The sequence below is a fragment of the Cardiocondyla obscurior genome, linkage group LG01 (genome assembly GCF_019399895.1).
Source record: "Cardiocondyla obscurior isolate alpha-2009 linkage group LG01, Cobs3.1, whole genome shotgun sequence".
NCBI lineage: Eukaryota > Metazoa > Arthropoda > Insecta > Hymenoptera > Formicidae > Cardiocondyla > Cardiocondyla obscurior.
In genome coordinates, this window is record NC_091864.1 from 7,183,872 (window position 1) to 7,206,498 (window position 22,627).

Genomic DNA, 22,627 nt, shown 5'->3' on the forward strand with positions numbered 1-22,627 from the left:
GGGATGCCGGTGCCGAGTCTACACTTGTCAAATTTATTCACTGGACCTGTCCATCTCTTCTATTTAGCTGTAATTCTGTAAAAAAAATGCATTTCTGCAATGTATGAGTGCGTGCGTGTGTGTGTGTATAAGACAGATTGTTTTAACGCATGTCGATATTGGCGAAACGAGTGCGCATGTAAAAATGTAATTCGCAATGGTTTTATATAAGTTATACAACCCGATCTATCGAATCTATTGAATTAATGATTAAAACTCGAATCAATTTTGATTTATTAATCTTTATCTAATATAATTGTATAGTATAAGCCAGGGAAGTTCCCTGTATGACTTTATTGAAACGAAGTCTAAAAGTATGGGATGTCAAATAAATTAAAAAATCAGTTTCTATCGATAAGATATATATGGATCCGTTCTATCTTTTTTTCCTTTCTTTCCTTTCCCCTACGAAAATAATTTTATTTTATTCTCGCACAAGTTCTCTCCGATTTGCATTTCACTAAGAGGTGCATATAATAAGTTTTTATTGTCTTCAGATTAAGAATAGTTCACATTCGGTATTAAAATTTGTAATAACTCATCGAGCTTCTATCGTTTTGTAAATTCCAAATCTCTCGAGAAAAGGAAAATCTATCAGCCATTTACCTTTTGATCTATTTATTTTTATATTCGTTATAAATAATGTATGCACACACTCATTCATTCTGATAACAGTGGGTCCACCACTGACCCTGATCCTCAGTTTTGCACTGAATCGTGGTAATTTTATTCTTACCGCGCAATGCAACTGAACAGCATGTCGGTCGGTTCGGTGAAACTACAAACGCTATTTTTAAGTCTGCTTGATTATTCTCTGAATCACTGCTCGCTGTTAAGTATTTTGCAACTACTGTAACTCGCATATAGCAATATGGTTTTTTTTATTCTGTTTTATTTTTTTCTTTTTTTTTTGCCATTCTAAAATAATCAGAATAAACTTCCTGAGGAAGGTGGGATAGTAAGCTAACGGCCGGGAGATCTATATCTGAGCTAATTGGCACGTTTGCCTTTCGGCAAATTCCGTAGCCGACTATTGCCTTGAAAATCTATCCTTCAAAGGTTGATATCATTTCCACTGCTAAAAAATCTACTGATAAATTTTCGAAAAAATTCGCCGGATTGAAAAAAGAAAATCTGTGTACCTATCTGATCATTCGGGCAGTGCACTTTTCATGTAATGAGGCAAGACAACCGTATTCACGGTTTCTAATGTACGGTAACGTCCGTCGCATATTTCGGACAGCGCAAAAATGAAATACCGAAAAGTCGTCGGAATGACATTCAACCCGAATTAAAACTATCATCTTTTAGACTCCTCAATGTTTCCCGAATGTCCATGTTCTTTTACACGATAAATCTAAGTTTCGACTCGCTATTTTTCACTGCCTTTATGTCGCCGAGCTAACACATTGACTATCGTCATAGATTTTTAAACACGTTGCTCTTAAATTTGTAACGGTAGTCACTATGATGCTTCGTGTTGAGCGATAACTTTATTTACAATAATGCCTTATCTATTTCTTACGAACGTTCCTTCATCTTGTCTTTCTATAAATAATAAGTTTCATAAGACATCTTTTAGACATTTAAAAACGTTTAAAACTTGTAATACTTAAACGTCTAAAAGTTGCCCTTGAACTTTTGCGCTACCTCGGGTCTTCTCGCAATTTTGGCAGTTTTTTTTACTATTGGACCAATCTACGTTTCCACTTATACAAGCAGCTACGTTGCGAAAACATCCCATTTAAGTCCGTTTCTGCAATTGATACTTCTTAAGAATTACTTTTAAAACAATCACATTAATCACACTATAGTAAATCAATTATATGTTTAAATAATTATTAATCAACGTGTTTCTGTGTAATTTATATGCCTGTTTTTCGTCACTGATATTTAAAAATATCGATTACAGAAAGAGACTTAACGCAAACTCCGCTCCGTTAGCGCGGAACATTGATGTGCTTGCTCTTAATAATTCTACATTTAGATAATACATTATTAGACATAATTATTTGTCGTGTTTAATACCTACTATGCCTTGTGTTTCTTTCGCTCTCTCTTATGCTCTCGCTCTTTCACTCTCTCCCATTCGCACTTTCGTTTGCTCGATAAGGCGCGAGCTCATTGAGGTGCCTCGAAGTTGATATCAAAATGATATCCTATCAAAGTTTCCGGTCGATGCTCAAGCTCGAGATCGGGGATAATTTCGAGGTGACGCTGACAATTGATCGTCGATCCAATGAATAACGATCTTTTTTTAAGCTTTAACAGCTTTCATGAGAAGATCGGTGCTAAGGGATTTAGGCCTTTCGATAGGTAATCCTAAAGCGCGATCCCAAACAAGGGAGGCAAGCACGCCTAACGCGCGCGATACGCCAAACAGGACCGTGTAATAGTTCATCTCCTTCATGCCGTAGTATTGCAGCAAAACGCCTGAGTGCGCATCCACGTTCGGCCACGGGTTTTTAACCTTGCCAGTCTCCAGCAAGATTGGCGGCACCACTTTATACACTTGCGCAACAAGCTATAGTGAAAGAAAAAAAACAAAAAAAAAGACATTAATATTAACATTAAAATTTGATGTTAATTTAATTAAGAATTAAATCAGAATAATGCTAATTAAATTACAAATAAAAAGATAAAATATGGTTGTATTACAAAAAGAGTTAAATATTCTGAAGAGAATATATTAAATTTAATTTTGTTTCAATCGTCGTAGAAATATTTTTTAATATTTAGAAAAGTAAATTAACAAATTATTTTATTATATTTATTATATGTAATAAATTAATAATAATTTCCTATTTCAAGTAACTTACCTTGAACAATGGATCGTCCGGCAAGTGTTTCAGCGCAAACTCTCTCTGACAGGTGTACCTTGGATCGGTCTTCCTGAGAACGGCGTGTCCGTAACCAGGCACGACCTGACCGCTCTTTAACGTATTCCAGATGAATTCCTTGAGTTTGTCATCGCTCGGACTGTCGCCGACTTGACCGCGCAACTTCTCCAGCCACACCAGCACTTCCTGATTAGCCAAACCGTGCAACGGCCCGGCTAAGCCGTTCATGCCGGCAGCAAATGACAGATACGGATCTGACAAAGCGGATCCTACCAAGTGAGTGGTGTGAGCGGACACGTTGCCGCCCTCGTGGTCTGAATGGATCGTCAGGTAGAGGCGCATCAGCTCGATGAATTGCGGATTGTCATAGCCGAGCATGTTGGCGAAGTTCCAGGACCAGTCCTTGCCGGCGTCGACGGATCCCAAGCCCTTTCCGCCCTTGTAGATGTTGCGATAAATGGTGGCGGCCACCACTGGCAGCTTGGCGATCAGATTCATCGAGTCCTCGTATACGCTTTCCCAGTACTTGCTCTTGTGCACACCCTTGGTGTATGCCTTAACGAATGCGCTCTCGCTGTTCAGCAACGTGATTGCCGCGGAGAACTGCGTCATTGGATGAATAAAATTGGGAAAGTTGTTGAGAGCCTTGACCACGTGCTCAGGCAATGAACTCCTAGATGCCCATTCCTGCGAGATGGCCTTGACTTGCGCGTCCGTGGGCACGTCCCCGGTGATCAGCAGCCAGAAGAGACCCTCCGGAAGCGGTTCGGCGCCACCGGCCGCCTTCGGCAGGAGTTTTTGGCACTCGGGGATCGACTTGCCGCGGAAACGAATACCTTCTTCCGGATCCAGCACCGACGGCTCCCACACGAGGCCCTTAATGCCACGCATGCCGCCATACATCTGCGTTAAAAAAAAAAAGAAAAGGTATATTAGTAAAAAAAATAAAAATAAATTAATTTCAATTACACTCTCTCGTCCTTTAAGACCTTTAACTCACTCTAATTAATTTCAATTACGCTAATACACCGAAAAATTAATTTAAATGCACACAGTTGTAAAAATTTATATTAATATCCTATGTCAGTGTATAAATTTCTCGATAATCTTATTCGCAAACCGCTAATTTCCTATTTATTTATTAGCCCTAATAATATTTTGTCTAATTCATATTTAAAAGATATCGTCAACATTCTGACAATTAGCATATTAATTAATCGCGCAGTGCTCGATAATGAGTGAAAACGGACACACAGAGAGTGACGAATGAGGTCTTCATGTAAGACAAACGAGATCGTCACATGCGAGCTGGTGGCTCGTTTGATAACGATTAATCGTCACGCGCTGCATTCGGTTGATAGCTAGTAAGAGAAAAAAAAAAATAAAAATAACATAAAATATATTTTCCCGCTTATTTCCTCGCATGTGACGATTAGAAACTGTCAGCGCCTTGCAATTATCGCGATCACATAGCTAACACATGGGTTTTATCACACATATCTTTTCGCAGCGGCCTAAAAGAAATTAATTAAAAAAAAAAATCGAAACAAGTTTCAAAGTTAATTAAAGAACGAGTCTCTTTTTCGGCCGGGTTTGCAAATAATTGAAATAACGAAGACTGAGCGGGTGTAATAAATAATAATATAATTAGCTCGTTAATACGAGAAAATGCGTACCATGTCGACAGTGACTTCTCCAACTTTGGTAGATCCATGATCCCTGCGAAAGGCTTTGACTCGTTCCTGCTCTCTCGGGATCCTGTCGGCGAGGACTTTCTTGAGATCCGTGGACGCGTCAGTGAGCTGCCTTACGAATACCGTCGACGTTATTTTCTGAAAATAAAAATTCTGTATTAATTATAATAAGACATGAACATATATTAAATGTAATAAGAATAAGAGAAAAATAAGACAAGGCAGTTGGACTCGAAACGTTAGTTATTTGCCGGTTTTTTTTTTTTTTTTTTTTTTTTTTCTACCAAGACATTAAGGTGTGGAGGCACGCATCGTGCAGAGAATCGTCACGGTAGAAGAGACACGTAGATTACGTAAAAACGACAATTCGTTAACAACAGCGCTATCAATCGGCGCGTGTGCGAGTCCTTGCCGGGTCGACCGATTCGCACCGGTAAATTATAATTCTAATACAACGCCAGAAAACAGATTCTGAGCACGAGCGTTCTCGTCCGCTTTAACTCATAGTCAGCTTTAATGCGACAAAGGAAAAAAAAAACGAGAGAGAAAGAGAGAGAAAAAGACGTATAATCGTCTCACATCTAGACACGCATTACCGTCATGAAAAAGAGCGTCAGATAAGAATGAGATCACAAGGTCTCGATATTCGAGGTCATTGTCAAACAGATGATTGCCGTTCGCGGAAACGTGGACGGCTTTTTTATCCGCGGAATAAAATCTCTTTCTGCGAGTGATAATTAAGCCATTCGTTATATCTTTTAACGATAACGCGTCAACCGCAGTTCGAGAGCCTGACCGAATTTCGGGGTCGAAAAACCAGCGGCTTGTAATACGCATGGGCGAGGGCAGGCCGAGGGCTTTGCGATGATCGCAGTGCGTACAAATTGGCAGGAGCTCTCGCGATAATGAAGGCGAGAAAAAAAAAGTAAAATAAAATTAAATTAAGAATTGGGGACGAACGATAAGCGAGGCGCGACGGAAATATCTCGCGGGGCAAGGTGGGAGAGATCGGCTGCGTTATCAACGCAATCGCAGAATGCGGGAAAGCACGAGCGCGCAGATGCCGTGGACACTGGCGGGCATCGTGATTTACGGCACGTTCGTCGGTGACCAGAGATTGCCTCATTCTTCCTTTTTCTCTTTTTTATTTTATTTTATTTCTCTTTTTTTCTCGTCATTCTCGGGCGAAGCGAAAGTCGCGTGATCGCTTCTATCTGGAGCCGGCTTTTATCTTCCGCAGCGCCAGACGCGCTGCAGCCGGAAAGAAGCGGCTCCTCTTCACGGCAACGTGACCGGACTTCTATTCGCGGATGTGTGCGTGAACAGGTGACGCGGCACCTTCGCGAGTAATTAAGTCGAGGTGAGGCGTCGAGTTAAAACAAAAATGTCAAGGTGCTCGGAATAGCCGGCGACGAACTCGGGTATTCTTATCGATAGGCTCCCGTCGGTTTAATTATTAGTTTTATATATTTTTTTAATAATCGAAGTTAATACGCGGGGAATTATTAAACGTGATCTCGATGATTTGTAATTACTTTTGTGTCCTCGATTATCCTCAAGTCACTTATCAAAGTGGCGCGACGTGGTGGTATGACTTTGGGAATTAAACTGCTCTACTAAAAGTCTATAAAGATTGTTAAAATGTAGTTTTTTTTTTTTTCTACGGCAAATTCCAACGGAGGCATAAATTGGCCTTTTATCAATAATTTCCTATCGCTCGTTCAAAATTATTATTTTAAAACAACTACTCGACACAGTATTATTCAGCAAAAGTTATTGATAAGACAGAAGGCATTAACAAAGTGTTTGCCGTTCAGAAGCGACTCGAGTCGCTTGCAGGAATGTTCGGAAATGCAAATTTGCGGGAAATACGACACGAAGGTGAAGAGCAGACTAAAGAGAAAGAGACGACGTAACGGTAGCGTGGACACACCGGAATTTAGCCGTCCGGTCAATATTAATTAATTAATTATCTAACTAAACCTGAAAACTTCCCGATAGAAAACCGACCGACTTAATTATTCCCTGCCGAAAGGTATTTTCAAATTTGCGTTTAATTGTAAGCGGGAGCAGAAACGAGAGAGGTGCGCTCGCACCTTTAATTGTAAGTCTCGGAGAACGAGGCTCGGTTCAAAGATCGTTTTTCTCGTCGCCCTGGCTTATCGCCGCGCCTGATAACGCGGCAGGCGATTTTTTTACGTAAACGCGTGGCAACGGCGATTACGCCGAGGCAATTCGCATACGCTTACGAGTGCAACCCATCGGCGACCCTGACCCTTGCATAAGAGGCACACGAGCGGTGTCCTTTCGACGAGACATTCGCGCTACGTGACCAGCATACGAGAGATAATATCCGCGCCGAACTCCGTCTAGAACGAGGACGGCCGACACTTTCGCGCTGCATTTCGATATCTAATCGATTGAATTTCCTTCGGGAGTGACCCCTCGTAGAAGGGGGGCACGAACAGGAGGCCGGCGGTAATATTTTGCGGCCGAGCATTGTTAGAACGCGAAATTCCGGCAGCGAGCCAATCGCACGGCTAAAAATAAAAGGAGACGTCCGTCGATTCGACGTGTGATTCGAGAGCTACCGCCGCGCGTGATAAGAGCGACGTCAAAGTGTCGGAAAAGTCATAATCTATTCTGTAAAAAAAAAAAAAATAAAATAATTTTTTGTATTCTCGAAGATTTAGCAGAAGTTATCGATTTATCATTTTTAAAATAAAGATTAGGCTCGAATGGAAATGGAAAGGTGATATTCTGGAGATGAATAACAATAACAATGATAATTTTTATCGTTCGCGATAATCCGCGGCGAGATTAATCAACCGTAATCGCAGCGATCTTTAATTAACGATCCCGGCTGTCTGTGAGCGATGACTCCGATGTCAGAAATATTATCAGCTTGACTTCCTATTCGATTGCAAATAATTCTTAGACGGGACGTTGATCGGTCGGAAGACACTCGGCCTTCGTGGGGTCACTCGCGTGTGCGGCAAATATAATTAACCCTTTGAAATATGCATTTAACCCACTCAATCCCCTCCCCCTCCTCCGTGATGAAACAATTGAAGGCAATCGCATTAAGAGAGCTAGTGCAACGCGTCCGCGGGGATCTAAAATGAAATTGAGCCGAAGATCCGATATCAGGTTGAAACTGCGAGAGATACATAACGATATCGATGTTTATCGAGCAAGAGATAATAGTCGCGGACTTATTCTCGCGTATCAAAATGCCACACGGTTCGATTTTCAATAACAGATTGCAAGCGTGTGAAAGAAGATTTATTTCACACGCGACACGACGTGATTCTGAATTTAAAAAAAATAAAAAGAAAAAGAAAAAAACTAGCGGAACGCGGAGCCGAAATATCACTAATGTATTTCACTGGTAGGCTAATAAAATATAGAGGACAGCTGATCGCGCGCGAGTGACGATTAAAATTTGAACATCGAGGCTCTCTTGTCCTTTTCGGCAGATTAAATCGTGCCTCGCGATCACATACGGATTGTGTAATAAGCGTCGACCTCATTCGCGTCGCCCGGAAGACGAACGATAAGGAGACTCCGCGACACTCTCGTGTTCGACCGCTATCGGCGCGCGGCGGAAAAATCGTATCTCGCACAAAGTAATATATTTCATCGAGCGTTCCATTCGATCCCGTGACGCGTTTCCTCGACGAGGGAGAATCACGGGACGCGAAAAGGGAATTCGCGTTTTCTAGAAAAACGCACGTCGGGTAACGGAGACATAATAGAGATAGCCCCCGGGGTCTCCTCGCTTATATCAGGTCAACAAACGCATCGATCACGTCTACTGTCGACGATTACGAGCCGATGACAACGTCCGAGTACAATAGATACCTTAGTCGCCGATGGCTCGGCCGGCGCCCACCCGAGATGAACGGGATTATCGTTCTCGCATGTGATACGCGCCTCCGATGCATTAAAACATTTGACGTCACCACACAGTCCGTCACTTTGTACCGTGACTCGCACGCTCACATCCGTGATTATCTCCTTTCGCGCGCATAACCACTTCCGATCGTAAAAATTCAATTGTCGTGGAACGGGACCGAGAGAAGTCCGCTTCGCTTAGACAAAAGCAACATTCAGCGCTCTCGATTTTCGATATTCTAACGTAATTTAATTCCAACGAGAATAGACGGGAGAATAAACAGGAGAATGGATAAGAGGACCGCTCGGTTTTCCTGAACGCGTAATTAAATTAAATCTAAGATACCGCGGGCTCGTTAAGTCGCGCGAAATTATTTAAATTATCATGAAGCTCGTGCAGTTTTGTTTTCTGGGGCATTTGATTTCGAGAAAGGTTCTCCGGCTGCGAAAAATCGGGGTATAATTCCTGTGATAGACGTTTTATATTATTAGAGATATTAATTTATCTTTTATTTCCGCGGTGTCGGTTATCGTTTGCTCTGTGATATCTTTATTGATGACTTCGGGTAGACGTAGAAAACCGCGTCTGTGGCTCGTCCGATCGAAAGCGTACTCGAAACGGCAACTGTCGGCTCAATTATGGTAAAATCGGTAGGGGGAAAAAAAACCCGAACATTTGCTTTAATGGACAAACGTTATCCTCAAAGAAAATCAATACATCATTCGCGGGAACGCTATTTCGGGAGCAATCTACTTCTATCGCGCGCGCTGCATTCTTCATGAAAGCTATACGCGACTCGCCCTGTTTATCCGACTGACACGATTGCACCGTTTTCCCCTCCTCGTAAAACCCTTTCGTCACGGAATATTAACTCGCTTTCTCGAGGTCGGCCGAGAAAGGAATACACCGCGATTGTGACACGTCGCGTTCACAGAAATCGCGGAAATTAGCATGCATCAGCATACATTACGCGTTACTGATAAACACACCTTCCTGCGTGGCGAAGGTTCCACGTTAATGATCAAAGAACGACGTTACAATGCCTGTAAAAAAGCAGCTGGTACGTCAAGGAAAATATATCGCGTCTAAGTCCTACGTTTGCGAATGCGTAAATGATAACTATGTTACATCTCCGGTGCGAACTTTGGAAACAAGCCTCTGTAATAACGTCCAGCTTGTTACGCCACAGTTTCGTACAAAAAAAAAAAAAATAAAATAAAAAACAATTAGAATAAAAATCGAACACCGGAGGGAACCTCAACCGGTTTGCCAGCGAAGGTCGTAGACCTTATTCAAGCTCGAGCTCTCCGTACGAATCCACGTTAAATGGCGCGAAACTTCCCCGTTTACTTCGTATTAAAAAATTTCAAGGCAAAGAAAAATTTGCCGTCAATTAACCGTGGACGAAAGCCGAGAGAAAGAACTCTGGAGGAAGATTTAAAGGCTCAAACGAAATGTCTCAATCTTGCAACGCGTTTTATAATTCAGTAGAGCTCCAGCAATTCTTTCGCGCTATGTGAATGAGAAAAAAAATTTTTTTTTTCTCTCTTCCCGCGAGTCTCTTGCTTCGAGTTGTCGACAGTTCGTTATACTCAATAGAACTTTTATTATTTCTTTTTTTTTATTATTTGAACTGTGTTCCAAGAGCGACGAGGCAATAAAAGTTCTCAACAAGTTATTATATGATTGCAGAAATCTAGCTTGAGCCTCGTTTGATCTTAAAAAGAATTGTCCGCACGCACAGTTACGTCACTGTAAATTTACTCGTTCGTTTCAACGTCCTACATACGAAAATAAAACTGGAAGACGTTAATCTCGTGCTACTTGTACGCGCGTATCTAAGTGAACGGTTATTAAAAGAATAACGTCTGTAATAAAATAGCTAAGGGGGTGTTGCTCTATGTAGAAATATCCTTGTAACGTGAAACACTTTTACTTTCGCGGGATGAAGTTAGAACGAGAGCTTTAAAGAAGTTTGAGTCTACATATCGCTCGCTAAGTTCCATAAAAAAATAAGATTTATTGGATTTTGTGAATTACGGTAGTCAGCTTTAATAAGATCAAGGTGCGCGAACGTTTGATTAATTGATGGCAAATCATGTCGCCAGATGTGATAACGGCGCTCGTTATCACCAATTATGTAATCGATCCGTTGTGAAGGGCACTGACAATCTTCACGTGGCACATAATTAAATGCCGCTAAAACTAAGCCGCTCGACGAGTCTTTAAATCGAAAATTTCGCACCTACATGTTGTGCATTTAAAAAAATTCAGCTTGTGAGAAATTCAAAAGCATGTAAGTTTCATGTATCTTGAACTCGACTGGTTGTTAAAATTCCGAATGAGTAATAACGAATAAAAAGCGACGTGATAAAATGGAATTTAATCTATCGTTTCGATCACTTGTATAAATTTTATTATTTAATTTTCTTTCACAGCGTCATCGCGGAGTAAAATAATTTTGACCGGCTCGCTGTCGTAAGTACGCGAAAATAAACGGAATTTTTATTGCAGAAAGGCAGTAAATTACGGAGCACTCGTTGGCTGAGAACATATGCGTCAATATTTAACCGTGCCCTTAATAACCGAAATGAGATAACGTCTTTTGTTATCTCTGAATTGATATTTGCGTTACGCGAGGTAAGATTAAGCTCTTCAAGATTTTCCAAAATTATTTGTGGTAAACAATATTGAAATATCGATCGACTAATTAATATAATTTTTATACAGAACTAAGGATAAATTAAGCTGCGTACGAAATAAACATTTCTCTCTCTCTCTCTCCGTTTCTGCAAGATTTAATTTTAACATCGTGACATAACTGAAGCTGTTCAAAACAGCATTATCGTATTTATGCTAATTTCAAAATGCTACCCGAGCTATCTCGTCATCAAATTACCGTTGAAATTTTTACGACAAAGTGCTTTGTAACAAAAAAATAAAATAAAATAAAATAAAATAGTTACAATTTGAGTGTGCAATAAAAATTCGAAGAAAAAAAATAAGTCATATTTCTACAGAATGGACGATGACAGCGAGGCATGCATTGACACGAGGTCAGGTCAAGAATCCAATAATAAACGACGCGTTTGGGCTTGAAATGAAAGAATTGTCCCTGAAATAGTTTGTTACGCGACGGCTATCCGTACATCATCGCGTATTAGGTAACAGGTAAAGATGCGCGTACGAAGTTGTGGTGCAAGAAAATTACGTCGAGCCAAGAGTCGGCATAATAAATTCACTTTAGGTGCCTTCGGGGTCTTATTAATTCCTTGTTAATCTCTTTCATTATTACTCATTGATAAATATTACGACCTACAGAATTCCGACACCACCTGAACCTATCATTAAGAAAAAAAAAAAGAAAGAAAGACAAAAAAAAAAAAAGAAATTAATTTCTTCTCGACGACGTTCACAAAATTGCGGGATTATTCGAGGCGCGTGCGGTACAGAATCTCGAGCAGTGACGTAAGCCCGGGCCTATCTTAAATATAGAGATTTCCGATCGATCCTCGGTATAATATGACGGTCAACGAGGCGACAACTTGACCCAGTTAGAACCCAGATGCGGGTTACGGCCGCGATGCGAATCGCGGCGGGTGTATTTCATTCTTTCTTTCTTTCTTTTTTTTTTCTGGTCGGCCTCGAAAATCGGCCGCTAAAATTAGTCTAGTCCGGCGTCTTGCGAAACTGCGTGACGAGCATTTCTGCGAGATAAAAAGGGCAACCGCCGCCCCCGTCTCGAGCAACGCGTTCTTTTCTGCGCGCCACGTGCGCGCACGAAAAATCCGCTCCGCGCGCGTGCACGTGCACGCGGCGTTGTGCAACGCTTTGGGATATATTATTTTCTCGTTACGGGCAAGCGGAAAAACATAAACCCTGTCTCTCAAGGAAATCGAAGTAATCCGCGCAATCGTTACGTCATCTCATTACGCATATTAAAAGCTTAAATATTTGAGAACTAGTAGCCAGAGGCTTCAACTGTTTTTTAATCATTAAATTAAATTAAAATATACTTGATTAAAATAAAATAAAAAAAAATAATCCACGTCGAATCGAGCATAAGATCCTAACTCGATTACAATAAGTCGTTGCTTCAAGCATGAGCGCCTTTTGTTCTAAACGTGTCGCAACACGCTCGGCTCGCGGTTGCGATTCTAGTATCATTTTCTTTTTCTTCTTTCGCATTTCTAAAGAAGCTCGTAGTAAAGTGGAAAAAAGAAAAACCTCCCGCAAAAAGAAATTCTAGGCGCAGTGATACGCTCTTTTCAATGACGCAAATGTAACGCGAGTACGTTTTTCGTAGGTTACATTCGACTCCGCCTCGCGTAGACTTGATTTCGCGAAGTCACGCGACGCGAGCAGATTTTGAACGTGCATACGTGCGGACGTGATAAGAATGCGTCGACGCGCGTTGCGTAATCGGGCTTAGAGAGAAAAAAAAAATCAAATAAAATAAACGCGATTTCCCACGCAGATGAGATCAGAAGCGCCGAGCTTCGACCACGTGAAAGAAAGGAAGGGCAAAAAACAAGAAGAGGAAAAAAAGACTAGATTGGGTACTCCCGATCTCACAAAGGCGGTCGGTTTCCTACTGAATCGTGGAATTCCGCGTCGCGTTAATTAGAGAAAAAAAGAGTATATGACGTCACTAGAGGAGACATCATTGACTCGACTACTTCCTCCTCGTATTATTTTTTTTTCTTTCTTTTTTTATTGACCTAAATAAGCCTGCCACGCGCGAATTCAACTCTTTCGCGTTCCCTTTCATTCTTTGCTCGTCGTGGATTCGTGCACGCGAGGCAGTCCAGCGTTCCAGGAAGACCCCGAGTCGGTCTCTGGGTATTTCCGGTGCGCCGATAACGCGGCTCAGGGTGCACACGGCCGTCGGGCGCAACGGCGTGCACTTTGCAGAGGCGCGTGGCCGCGGATCGATTGAATTAAATGTATAAAAGGTGCAGGGGATAGCCCCTCATGCAGCCGTCTGTAGCACGCTCCGAGGGTTCAATGTCGGGGAGCCCTCGATCGATCCCGCATCGACCACCGTTCCTCTCCACCGGCGGAAAAAGGAAGTTTCTCAATCGCGATTCGCGACTCGCGAACGAGGAAAGAAAAAAAAGGCGAAGAATAGATAAATATAAATGAATACGCGAGACGAATCAACCTCGTTCTAATCGCTCGGCTGTGCTTCTAAGAATTGCGTTTCTCGTTATTGATATCTATGATATGAACTAACGATACCTGCTCCGACAAGGTTACATCGCATACGCGCTGGCCATGGCTGTCCTTTCCCCCATCTCCCCCGCCGTCAAAAACGAAAGGTCTACGATTTCACAATGAGGAATCCCAACGCGCACGCTACGAGGCTACGGCCCAACGTACACATTTGCAAACGGCCTCGACGTCCTGCACGTTACATAGAAGGGACCACTCATACTCGCGAACGGAACTCTCACGCATACGGACGCGCGCGCGTGCATACGTGCACGCGGAAATCTGTTTTCCGAAAATGGCCCGTGCGGCTCGTTTCCGAGCCGGAGGACGCTCGGCCGAAGGGGGGAAAAAAATGGACTCGATCGTTTCTTGAAGGAAATTTTTTAACGAAAAACCTGAAAACCTACCCCGCGCGTTTCTCCACTGGACGGAAGAGCCCCGCCGTGTCGAAGCCGGGTCGATAGAACCATCGCGGCCGAGCCAGGCTCATCTCGCGACAGACAGAAAAACCACTTGCCGATCGGCGAATCCGCCCCGAGTAGAGGCGTCTTCACGGCACGCTGGATTCACGGACGGGCTTTCGAATTTTCGAACGCTCGCCGAAGGAACAATCGACGGACGGGGGGGTTCGAAAGGTGTCGCGAGAACGGCGCGAAACCCCCGGCGCCACGAGAAGGGGGGGAGGGAGAGAACGAGAAAGCGAGAATGAGAAAAGAGAAGGCGACTTACCTGAACGTCGAGGCAGCGTTTCGGGGTGAAGCGGAATAGCGCCATTCCTTATCCTTGGATCGGCTTCCTGTGTTGGGCGTCCCGTATCCTCAAACTGACCGACTCGATTCGACTGCCTGACTGATCGACCGGCCACGCGGTGGCTGCGGCACCCCGACACACTCGACCGGCCCCCGTTACCCTCCACTACCACTTTCGCCGTTGCGCCGCGCAAGTTGCGCGGCGCACGCCGCGCGAGCATGCGCCGTGAGCGCCTTGACCACGACGTGCTTTAGAGCGGTCAAGGCGGATGTAAGCGCGCGAGAACTCCGAGTAAATTTCACTATTTTATGCGAACGTAAAATATGGTCTACCGACCTGAAGATCAAGATGACACTAATATACAAAAACGCTGAATAACGCAGCAAATAATTATGATTAATAATAATTAAAATAAAAGACTCGGATCGACTTTACGACCAGTCGATTATATCATTTATTTTGTATTAAAAAAAAAAATTGCATTTACTTTTTTTTTTTTGTTTGATACTCGATTTTTTTGGGCTCCAGAACAAAGCTTGGGCTTTCGCTTAAGAGCTTTCCACGTTTCTGAGTTGTTCCACTCGTTTACATATCTCTGCTACTACCGATAATCTATAAATTTAAAGAAAAATATGTTTTAAACACAACGTTGGTCTGGTTGGAAAGCTCTGTTACATATGTACTTACCTGTTTAGCGTGAATAGATGAAAACCACGTGTAGCTCCGCTTTCAGTCACGTCTGCAATTATCCGCGCGACTAGGTCGCTTGAATATTTTCTTACCGCTTTGTCGTCTTTCATTCCGGCTAAATCGTTTTTAATTGTAACCGGCACGTCGAGCCCGCATGTGTTCGTCATTTTCTCCAGGCAGAAGTAACTCGTTGGCGCGAGAATTCCGGGTATAATCGGGACTTGAATCCCGATTTCCCGACAGTCTTTCACGAAGTCTATCAAAATTCGTGACTCAAAACATATTTGCGTTATGATAAAATCCGCTCCCGCATCTACCTAAAAATATTTTACAATTAAGATCGTTATCTTTTGTTCAATAAAACGTGCCCGCGTTATATTGTATCGCAATTAAGAAATCGTCGATCATTACTTTTGCTTTTAGATAATATAAATCCAGATACTTGGAGGGCGACTCTGGATGCGTTTGTGGATAGCCTGCCACGCATATACAAAACTTATTGCCGAATTGTTCCCTGATAAAAGCAACCAGATCCGCCGCGTGCTCGAAGTCGCCGTTCCCGGACGATGAATCTGCAATTTGTAATATATTCGCTGCAACTATTATGCGTATACTTTATTATATCGATAAAATACTTAGAGAAATTGATAAACTCGAATTTTTCCAAAGACAGATTTATCGTGAATTTAATTCCCCGGTTCTGATAACAGCTCGATAAAAATAAAAAAGGATTAGAGTTCAGTCAGAAAGTCACTCTTGAGTTAACAATTAATTACCTCCACGCAACGCAAATATGTTAATTATTCCAAGAGCAAAGGCCTTTTTCAAAATACGAGCGACTTCGTCGCGTTTTAAATCCTTAGCCGCCAAGTGTAAAAGAGTATTGGACGGAAAACTTTCCACCAAATCTAACGGCAGATAACTATCGTCGTTAGAAGCTTCTTCGTTGTGCCACGTTAATGCATAAAAGAGAGGCGAATACTTTTCCATATCTAGAAGAAGCCTAATATCCACATTATACATAAATATATATTTCATACAATTATTTATAAGTGCATACATATTAAAAAAAAAAAGAGCAGTCTCGTTTTTCCTCTTATATCATTTTTTTAAAAACAAAAGAGTAATTCTTTTTTGTTTTTTAATTTAGCCAAGTTATACAATGTTGTACAGACCTTTGGTAAAATGTTTTGGGCTTCTTCGTGGAAACAATTTCGAAACTATAAAACATCTCGTTCTCGCTAATTTTATTACTTAATAATTGCCGTAGATCCACGATCGTCTTGGGTAGATTTTTAGTGTGAAAGTCGCACGTGGAAGGATCGTCCTTGTCATTTTTATCAGCGTCACTCTTTTCGCACGTGTCCTCGAGAATTAAGTCTCTCATCTCGCAGCAATAATCGTGAATTAGAATGTTGATTCTTTCATTCCACGGACCATACTAACAGCCTGTGCCGAATTATGTAACATATAGTATAGAGATATCTTACATATGATGCAAGTACAATGTAATAATTGTGCAATGTTAGATATACATATAACAATAAAAAAATCTTCGATTAATCGATCAATATACTTGTATACACATTTATTAATAATATACAAAATATATATGCGCGCTTTTCAATTTCTTTTTTTTCTTCAAATATCATACTCAATAAATTGTGCACCTACCTCAACACAAAAAAAAGAATAAATTATGTGTTTGTTACACCAAACAATTATGAATTATTTTTCCTCAAATATAACTTTCGGCAAACTTCTGTAATCGGTATGTCGGAAACAGCCGGTATTCCGCCTGGAACGGTTTCAGCTTTTGGCAAAGTGTATTTATCTGTAATGGTTCGAATGTCATCGATATCCGGAGTTATCAGCATGTTAATAGACGGATAAATTAAAAATGCAAATGTAGCTAGAGCGGTGAGCGCCCATATTGGGATTGCGATTGCCCAATACTTGGATGGCCAGTACTTCAGGCCCAAATAATCGTGTAGTACTTCGTCCGGTATTATCGCCCATATCGCGTACAATAGGAAGAGCATGTTTGATCCAATGTACATAGCGTATCCGTACACTGCCCTGGGACCATAAGGCGCGGGAGTATGCTCCATGGCACGCGTATATTCTTAATCCAACGATATAGTAAACATATACAATCGGCAAAAAAGAAAATATCGGTTTAATAATGAGTGTATTCTGGCACTGGTGGTCCAAACTGGTCAATTGTTTCCGTTACCAATAGTAGATGATCAAAGAACGACGTGAGGGCTACGCGTATTTTTCTCGCCTCCTTACCACTGAACGACCTGCAAAAAAAAAAAAAAAATAACGAACGTTAATAAAGAAACGTACAAGTAGACTTAATACATTTTTTTTTACTTACACTTCCAGAAGATTGTCATTCAATGCGAGCTTCTTTGCGATTTCGCTTCTCGATGGTTCCTTATCAACTCTAAGCACCTGATACGCGACTTCAGCTTCTCTGGCGCTTGGAAAAGGCACGGACAGATCTCTGTGTAAATGTTAAGGTTTCTAAAAGACAGCCGAAGGAACTGCGAGCCTAATTGCGAGCAAATAATTTGTAAAAACAAGGATACACTTTGAGGTCGCTCATAGCATTCTGCGTCAGTGTCTTTCAAATTGAACTCTCTCTCTCTAATCTGCAATCATAAATCGAGCGATATGAACATGTGCGAAGGATACATTAAATATCTATGCGAAAAGCGTCTGATTTTTCTTGGCGAGAACACCGTCGGCGTGAGATAACCTCAAATGACGATTATTAACGCGATCGCAACGCGACGCGATTATTTAACGTGGCGGTCGCGCTGTTCAGGGACAAAAACTAATAATGCGCCTTTCAATTCAAAACGTTGCAATTATTATCAATTAGTCATACCGCGATGAACGTTCGCTCTCGTCAGACGTAGGAGTGTCTGTATGTGTGGGGCGTTTCTGACTGCGTTTGTGATAAACTTCAGGCTTCAGGCTGCTGCTGACGTTGCAACGACCATCTTCGCGGCCTCGCACAAGTAAACATTGGACTTTTAAGACAAAGGAGAAGAAAGAAAGACTAGGAGGAGAATTGCATTTACCGAGGATCTTGATTTACTTCCAATATCACCATTAATTAAAGTAGGTTTCACCAAGCTTGTCATCCACCGTACAGATCTTTTACTGACGCTCGCTCTGCTTTTTAGGTTACGACTGACAGCTGCGTTTATTTACCAACGAATTTAGTTTAGGCTTTAACTGAGGACTCTGTCACCGAGCGACCACGAACGAATGTTCGTTACTATGCTAAATGTCGCGACAGTAACGCGGCACGAGAGTCATTTAACAAAAGGTCGCACAAAGAAGTATTTATGTAATTGTATTTAGTTAATTGTTACCTCGATTATATTATTTAAGTACAGTTGCATTTTTATATATGTCGGATATTACGACGAGTGATAGGAAAGTATTTGATATTACCTGCGTAAAGAGAAAGCTGTGACCAAAGAATAGAAAAGTACCAAGTACCGTCGCTTCGTCGTTTTCGAGGGCAGAGCTTCGATATTCGCTTGATGAATAGGAAGTATTGCTTGTTGTACACGTGAAGGAAAGTATTGAATATGAGCGGGTCAGGAAGAGATCTGCCGTGGGGGCTGCAGTGCGCAAGATGCATATGCAACGGCTCCTGCGACCATCGTCGCGTTAATTGGATGGCTTGGCACCAAGGAAGTATACTGGCGCTTACTTATCTAGCGTACACTTGTTATCACTTGACTCGCAAACCGATATCTGTGGTGAAGAACGTCCTGAGCCTCAACTGCAGCAGTTTGCCGATACCTCCGGATATTATTGTAAACGACACTAATCGAGACACCTGGTGTGATTGGGCTCCATTCGGTAAGAAGAAACAAAGCTATGGGCAAAAAAAAAACATCTATTTTAGTATGTGTTAACGTTCTGTGCTGTATATATATTTTTACAGACACCAAAGCTGCAACAACGTTACTCGGCACACTTGATTCTGCGTTCTTGTTCGCATATGCGGCTGCTATGTTTTTTAGGTAGATATTTTTATTGTATTTATATTATTATAAAAATTCAATTTATAATCTTTTTTTTCTACAGCGGATTCATAGCAGAAAGAGTAAATTTAAGATACTTCCTTTCCATTGGTATGCTCGCGTCAGGCATATCGTGCTACTTGTTCGGAATAGCTAAACCGTACAATATTCACAATCTGTGGTACTTTATTTTCGTACAGGTAAATATCGATCAGTTATAAAATGTTACATTAACGTAGACGTTTTTTTATATATATTTGTTTCTCTCTCTCTCTCTCTCTCTCTCTCTTTTTTTTTTTTTTTTCCAGGCGTTAGGCGGAATTTTTCAAACCTCTGGATGGCCGGGTGTGGTGACTGTCGTGGGAAATTGGTTCGGAAGAGGCAAGCGCGGCTTGATTTTCGGAATATGGAACTCTCATACGTCCATAGGAAATATATTAGGCAGTTTAATTGCCGCAGCGTACGTTGGTTCCGATTGGAGCCTGAGCTTCATAGTGCCTGGAGTGATAATGGGAGCGATGGGATTTATTATATTCCTGTTTTTAATACCGAGCCCTGTCGACATTGGATACGGTCCACCTGCTACCCTTGCATATCGGAAAATTGATGTAGGAAATAGCTCGGACGATGACACGACTGACGTAGGTTACGAATCTCGTAGTATAAATGACGTAAGTTCTCTATTACTAGTATTCTTTGCACTTTTTTTATTTAGCAAATATTAGTACTAGCGTAATAGGTGTTTTAAAATAAAACTTTGCGTAACACAGTTTGCCAAATAATGCATGTAACAGCATGTGATAGCTCGTAATTAAATTGTAGGCATGATTTGTACTTAACATTTTTTTGACGATTTTAATCTTGTTTCTTTTAATTAAGTTCTCACCTCAATAATGTTAGAGCTCGGATAAACTATTAAATTATTTTTAGTGGTTTTAGTTTTTACTTCCGTAATAAATAAAACATCCATTGTACTTAGCAAACTGTACCTGTCACGTATCGCTGTGTCCACCGTGAACAACTTGCCGATGTAAGTGCATGCCCTCTTGTATACTTGACGCTTCTATTACGCTTTCAAATGTAACTAATTTATTGCAACAAGTAATCTCTCTGTGTATCACGTGGATATTAATCATTCATAACTCCTTCGAGTCAGAAGTTTTACTAATGAAATTTCTTTCCTCTCTTTTCTGTAATAATTAATATTTCATATATTTATGTTTAAAAGGTTACGGCAAGTGGGAGATCTGAAACCAGTCCGATGCTGTCTGGACCTCGAAATAGTCAAGATATTCCTCGCAACAATGCGATTGGCTTCATAGGAGCTTTAAAGATACCGGGCGTCATAGAGTATTCTTTGTCGCTGTTTTTCGCTAAGCTCGTTAGCTATACATTCCTTTTCTGGTTACCACGATATATTAAAGCTCGAAGTTGGTATTGAATTTTTTATTAGCAATGCACTTTTATTTTAGAGTTTTAATAAATATTTCTTACAGCTACGTACAACGCGACTCAGAGCGCGAATTTGTCGACTGTGTTTGATGTAGGCGGTATAGTAGGCGCTATTGCAGCCGGAGTTCTCTCAGATTATAGCGGTATGAGCGCGTTAACATGTGCCGCGATGCTGGGACTTGCATTCCCCGCGGTGAGCATTGTACTTTTCATGCGGCAATACGTAGTATAAATTTGAACGTGTGCATCTTATTAAAAATGTATTTTGTATGTTTCAGTTATATATGTACGACTACTTTGTGAATACTGGACTGACTGTCAATATAATATTACTGTTAGTAGGCGGGCTATTAGTGAACGGTCCTTATGCATTGATAACGACCGCTGTGTCGGCCGAACTGGGAACTCATTCCAGTTTAGGAGAAAATTCAAAGGCCTTGGCTACAGTGACTGCTATCATCGATGGAACTGGTAGTATCGGTGCTGCAGTTGGTCCGTTGCTAGCGGGTTTGGTGTCCCGATGGGGCGGATGGCACCATGTGTTTTATATGCTCATGTGCGCGGACTTACTTGCCTTACTCGTAAGTCTCAAATTATTTGTCGATCTAGAAATGATATTATTACAAGTAAAACATACCGTTACATTGTTTCAGCTTCTATCCAGATTAGTTTTTAAGGACATCAAATTATTTATACAGAGACGAAGAGTTATACAAATATAAAAACAAAATACATAGGTATCGCTAAGATACGCAGGTATGTGACATTTCGCTGAACTTGCGTACTTATAATTTTGATCGTATCTCGTTGCAAAAAAGTGTTTCTGAATAAATATTCAGTCTATTAAATGAAATATACGTAAACCGTGTATTTTGAACAGTATTTTTTGTGATATGCATAATTTTTAAACGAGAAAGAAATAATATTGCTACTATTTTTTAAAATAATTGTCGAGATGAATATTTTTAAACTGTAAAAATGCAATGAATATTTTTAAACTGTAAAAAACTGCAAAATGTAAAAAAATGTTATTTTTTTATTACATACGTTAAACATCAGATAATTACCTTGAACACATAAATATAATTATATTACAATAAATATGATACAAAGTTTAATATACAATTGATCGATGTGCACATTTTTCTTCAACATATTATTGCATGCCGATATGAAATATTAAACTCAAGGAATGCCAGTAGGAATTATGTAACTAATAGAATCGGCGAAGTCACCCCAAGCGGCTCTTTGGGTTTGAAAGATGATTATCCAACCCACCAAGGCAATTGTCCACAAGATTGCGCCAATGGCAGAGAAAATCACATCTGAAAGAAATAAAGAACATTAGAAAAAGAGCAAATTAGACGCAGGGAAATAAATCAATGGATACCGACATTTCTTAATCTGCTTCTGTTCCTCATAGGGTGGTGCTACGAAAGCCTCTTTCGAGAACCAAACCGCGTTCACAGCCCACAGGAATGGCAATAGCGCAAAACCAGCTGCAACAAAGAAACATTGAGAATCAGCAAGTGACATGATTTTGTTCTCTATCTTCTCTAAATGTGCCTTCTATGTTTTAATATAAATATGTGTGTTTAGGTTTCGGCGAAAATGATTGATAAACGTAATTATCGCGTTGCGACTTACCGCGAAAGTACCACTTGCAGAGGTGCAGCTTCTTCTCATTTGGCACCTTTGACAAATCCATCGCGACGACGGTGGAACGGCTAACCTGTCCTCGGTTATCGGTGTCGATCGAAAGGGACGCTCCGCGTCCCAGCTATCACGGCCGCGCGACCCAGGTCGCGATCGGCATTGAGGCGCGCACGGACGGTCGACGCGGAGCAATTGTCACGGTCGCGATTAAATGCGAGCGAGTTGCAAAATAACAAGAAAACGAAAAGAAAGGAGGAAAAAAGGAAGGGTGCCACGCGAGTCGCGGTGGCGTACCGTCGCGGCCCCAAGATGGCGCCGCAGACGACGCGCTCGGCTGTC

General features: G+C 41.3%; 6 protein-coding genes across 7 annotated transcripts; 1 reads left to right on the top strand and 5 right to left on the bottom strand.

Annotated features, from left to right (window-relative positions):
* Positions 1 to 507: 507 nt before the first annotated feature.
* Positions 508 to 14,553, bottom strand: Kdn (citrate synthase). Its single transcript, XM_070674493.1, has 4 exons — positions 14,415 to 14,553; positions 4,556 to 4,711; positions 2,859 to 3,782; positions 508 to 2,563 (listed from the first exon to the last, which is right to left on the bottom strand). The coding sequence occupies exons 1-4, from the start codon at positions 14,457 to 14,459 to the stop codon at positions 2,297 to 2,299; spliced, it is 1,392 nt and encodes a 463-aa protein (XP_070530594.1). The 5' UTR covers positions 14,460 to 14,553; the 3' UTR covers positions 508 to 2,296.
* Positions 14,415 to 16,939, bottom strand: LOC139113410 (methylenetetrahydrofolate reductase (NADPH)). Its single transcript, XM_070674576.1, has 6 exons — positions 16,800 to 16,939; positions 16,301 to 16,574; positions 15,902 to 16,128; positions 15,537 to 15,697; positions 15,123 to 15,442; positions 14,415 to 15,047 (listed from the first exon to the last, which is right to left on the bottom strand). The coding sequence occupies exons 2-6, from the start codon at positions 16,510 to 16,512 to the stop codon at positions 14,984 to 14,986; spliced, it is 984 nt and encodes a 327-aa protein (XP_070530677.1). The 5' UTR covers positions 16,513 to 16,574; positions 16,800 to 16,939; the 3' UTR covers positions 14,415 to 14,983.
* Pig-p (phosphatidylinositol glycan anchor biosynthesis class P) lies at positions 16,697 to 17,236 on the bottom strand. Its single transcript, XM_070674741.1, has one exon. The coding sequence runs from the start codon at positions 17,234 to 17,236 to the stop codon at positions 16,847 to 16,849; it is 390 nt and encodes a 129-aa protein (XP_070530842.1). The 3' UTR covers positions 16,697 to 16,846.
* Positions 17,237 to 17,288: 52 nt separating this feature from the next.
* On the bottom strand, positions 17,289 to 18,157 carry LOC139113535 (EKC/KEOPS complex subunit LAGE3-like). The gene is made up of 4 exons (XM_070674763.1): positions 18,025 to 18,157; positions 17,723 to 17,785; positions 17,509 to 17,637; positions 17,289 to 17,431 (listed from the first exon to the last, which is right to left on the bottom strand). The coding sequence occupies exons 2-4, from the start codon at positions 17,737 to 17,739 to the stop codon at positions 17,305 to 17,307; spliced, it is 273 nt and encodes a 90-aa protein (XP_070530864.1). The 5' UTR covers positions 17,740 to 17,785; positions 18,025 to 18,157; the 3' UTR covers positions 17,289 to 17,304.
* Positions 18,120 to 21,757, top strand: Mfs16 (major facilitator superfamily transporter 16). Of its 2 annotated transcripts, XM_070674414.1 has the most exons (10): positions 18,120 to 18,260; positions 18,326 to 19,016; positions 19,102 to 19,180; positions 19,245 to 19,380; positions 19,489 to 19,851; positions 20,160 to 20,210; positions 20,409 to 20,610; positions 20,677 to 20,825; positions 20,911 to 21,213; positions 21,286 to 21,757. In XM_070674414.1, the coding sequence occupies exons 2-10, from the start codon at positions 18,740 to 18,742 to the stop codon at positions 21,352 to 21,354; spliced, it is 1,629 nt and encodes a 542-aa protein (XP_070530515.1). In that variant the 5' UTR covers positions 18,120 to 18,260; positions 18,326 to 18,739; the 3' UTR covers positions 21,355 to 21,757. The 2 variants fall into 2 exon arrangements, with proteins under 2 accessions (XP_070530515.1, XP_070530524.1); XM_070674423.1 differs by lacking the exon at positions 20,160 to 20,210.
* Positions 21,651 to 22,609, bottom strand: Pen-2 (presenilin enhancer). The gene is made up of 3 exons (XM_070674750.1): positions 22,280 to 22,609; positions 22,027 to 22,131; positions 21,651 to 21,957 (listed from the first exon to the last, which is right to left on the bottom strand). Exons 1-3 carry the CDS (start codon positions 22,338 to 22,340, stop codon positions 21,818 to 21,820), a joined length of 306 nt encoding a protein of 101 aa, XP_070530851.1. The 5' UTR covers positions 22,341 to 22,609; the 3' UTR covers positions 21,651 to 21,817.
* Positions 22,610 to 22,627: the final 18 nt, after the last annotated feature.

Bases quoted from the DNA above. Each gene is read 5' to 3' on its own strand.
- Kdn (XM_070674493.1), bottom strand. From the start codon at position 14,459: ATGGCGCTATTCCGCTTCACCCCGAAACGCTGCCTCGACGTTCAG. The intron at 3,783-4,555 runs GTACGCATTTTC...TTTTTAACGCAG, and splicing joins GAGAAGTCACTGTCGACATG to ATGTATGGCGGCATGCGTGG. The intron at 2,564-2,858 runs GTAAGTTACTTG...CTTTCACTATAG, and splicing joins CGGACGATCCATTGTTCAAG to CTTGTTGCGCAAGTGTATAA.
- LOC139113410 (XM_070674576.1), bottom strand. From the start codon at position 16,512: ATGAGAGACTTAATTCTCGAGGACACGTGCGAAAAGAGTGACGCTGAT. The intron at 15,698-15,901 runs GTAATTAATTGT...TACAAATTGCAG, and splicing joins CATATTTGCGTTGCGTGGAG to ATTCATCGTCCGGGAACGGC. The intron at 15,048-15,122 runs GTAAGTACATAT...TTAAATTTATAG, and splicing joins CATCTATTCACGCTAAACAG to ATTATCGGTAGTAGCAGAGA.
- Pig-p (XM_070674741.1), bottom strand. From the start codon at position 17,236: ATGGAGCATACTCCCGCGCCTTATGGTCCCAGGGCAGTGTACGGATAC.
- LOC139113535 (XM_070674763.1), bottom strand. The intron at 17,432-17,508 runs GTAAGTAAAAAA...TTTTTTTTGCAG, and splicing joins AATGACAATCTTCTGGAAGT to GTCGTTCAGTGGTAAGGAGG.
- Mfs16 (XM_070674414.1), top strand. From the start codon at position 18,740: ATGAGCGGGTCAGGAAGAGATCTGCCGTGGGGGCTGCAGTGCGCAAGA. The intron at 19,017-19,101 runs GTAAGAAGAAAC...ATATTTTTACAG, and splicing joins GTGTGATTGGGCTCCATTCG to ACACCAAAGCTGCAACAACG. The intron at 20,826-20,910 runs GTGAGCATTGTA...TGTATGTTTCAG, and splicing joins TGGGACTTGCATTCCCCGCG to TTATATATGTACGACTACTT.
- Pen-2 (XM_070674750.1), bottom strand. From the start codon at position 22,340: ATGGATTTGTCAAAGGTGCCAAATGAGAAGAAGCTGCACCTCTGCAAG. The intron at 22,132-22,279 runs GTAAGTCGCAAC...TCTTTGTTGCAG, and splicing joins CTGCAAGTGGTACTTTCGCG to CTGGTTTTGCGCTATTGCCA. The intron at 21,958-22,026 runs GTCGGTATCCAT...TATTTCTTTCAG, and splicing joins ACAGAAGCAGATTAAGAAAT to ATGTGATTTTCTCTGCCATT.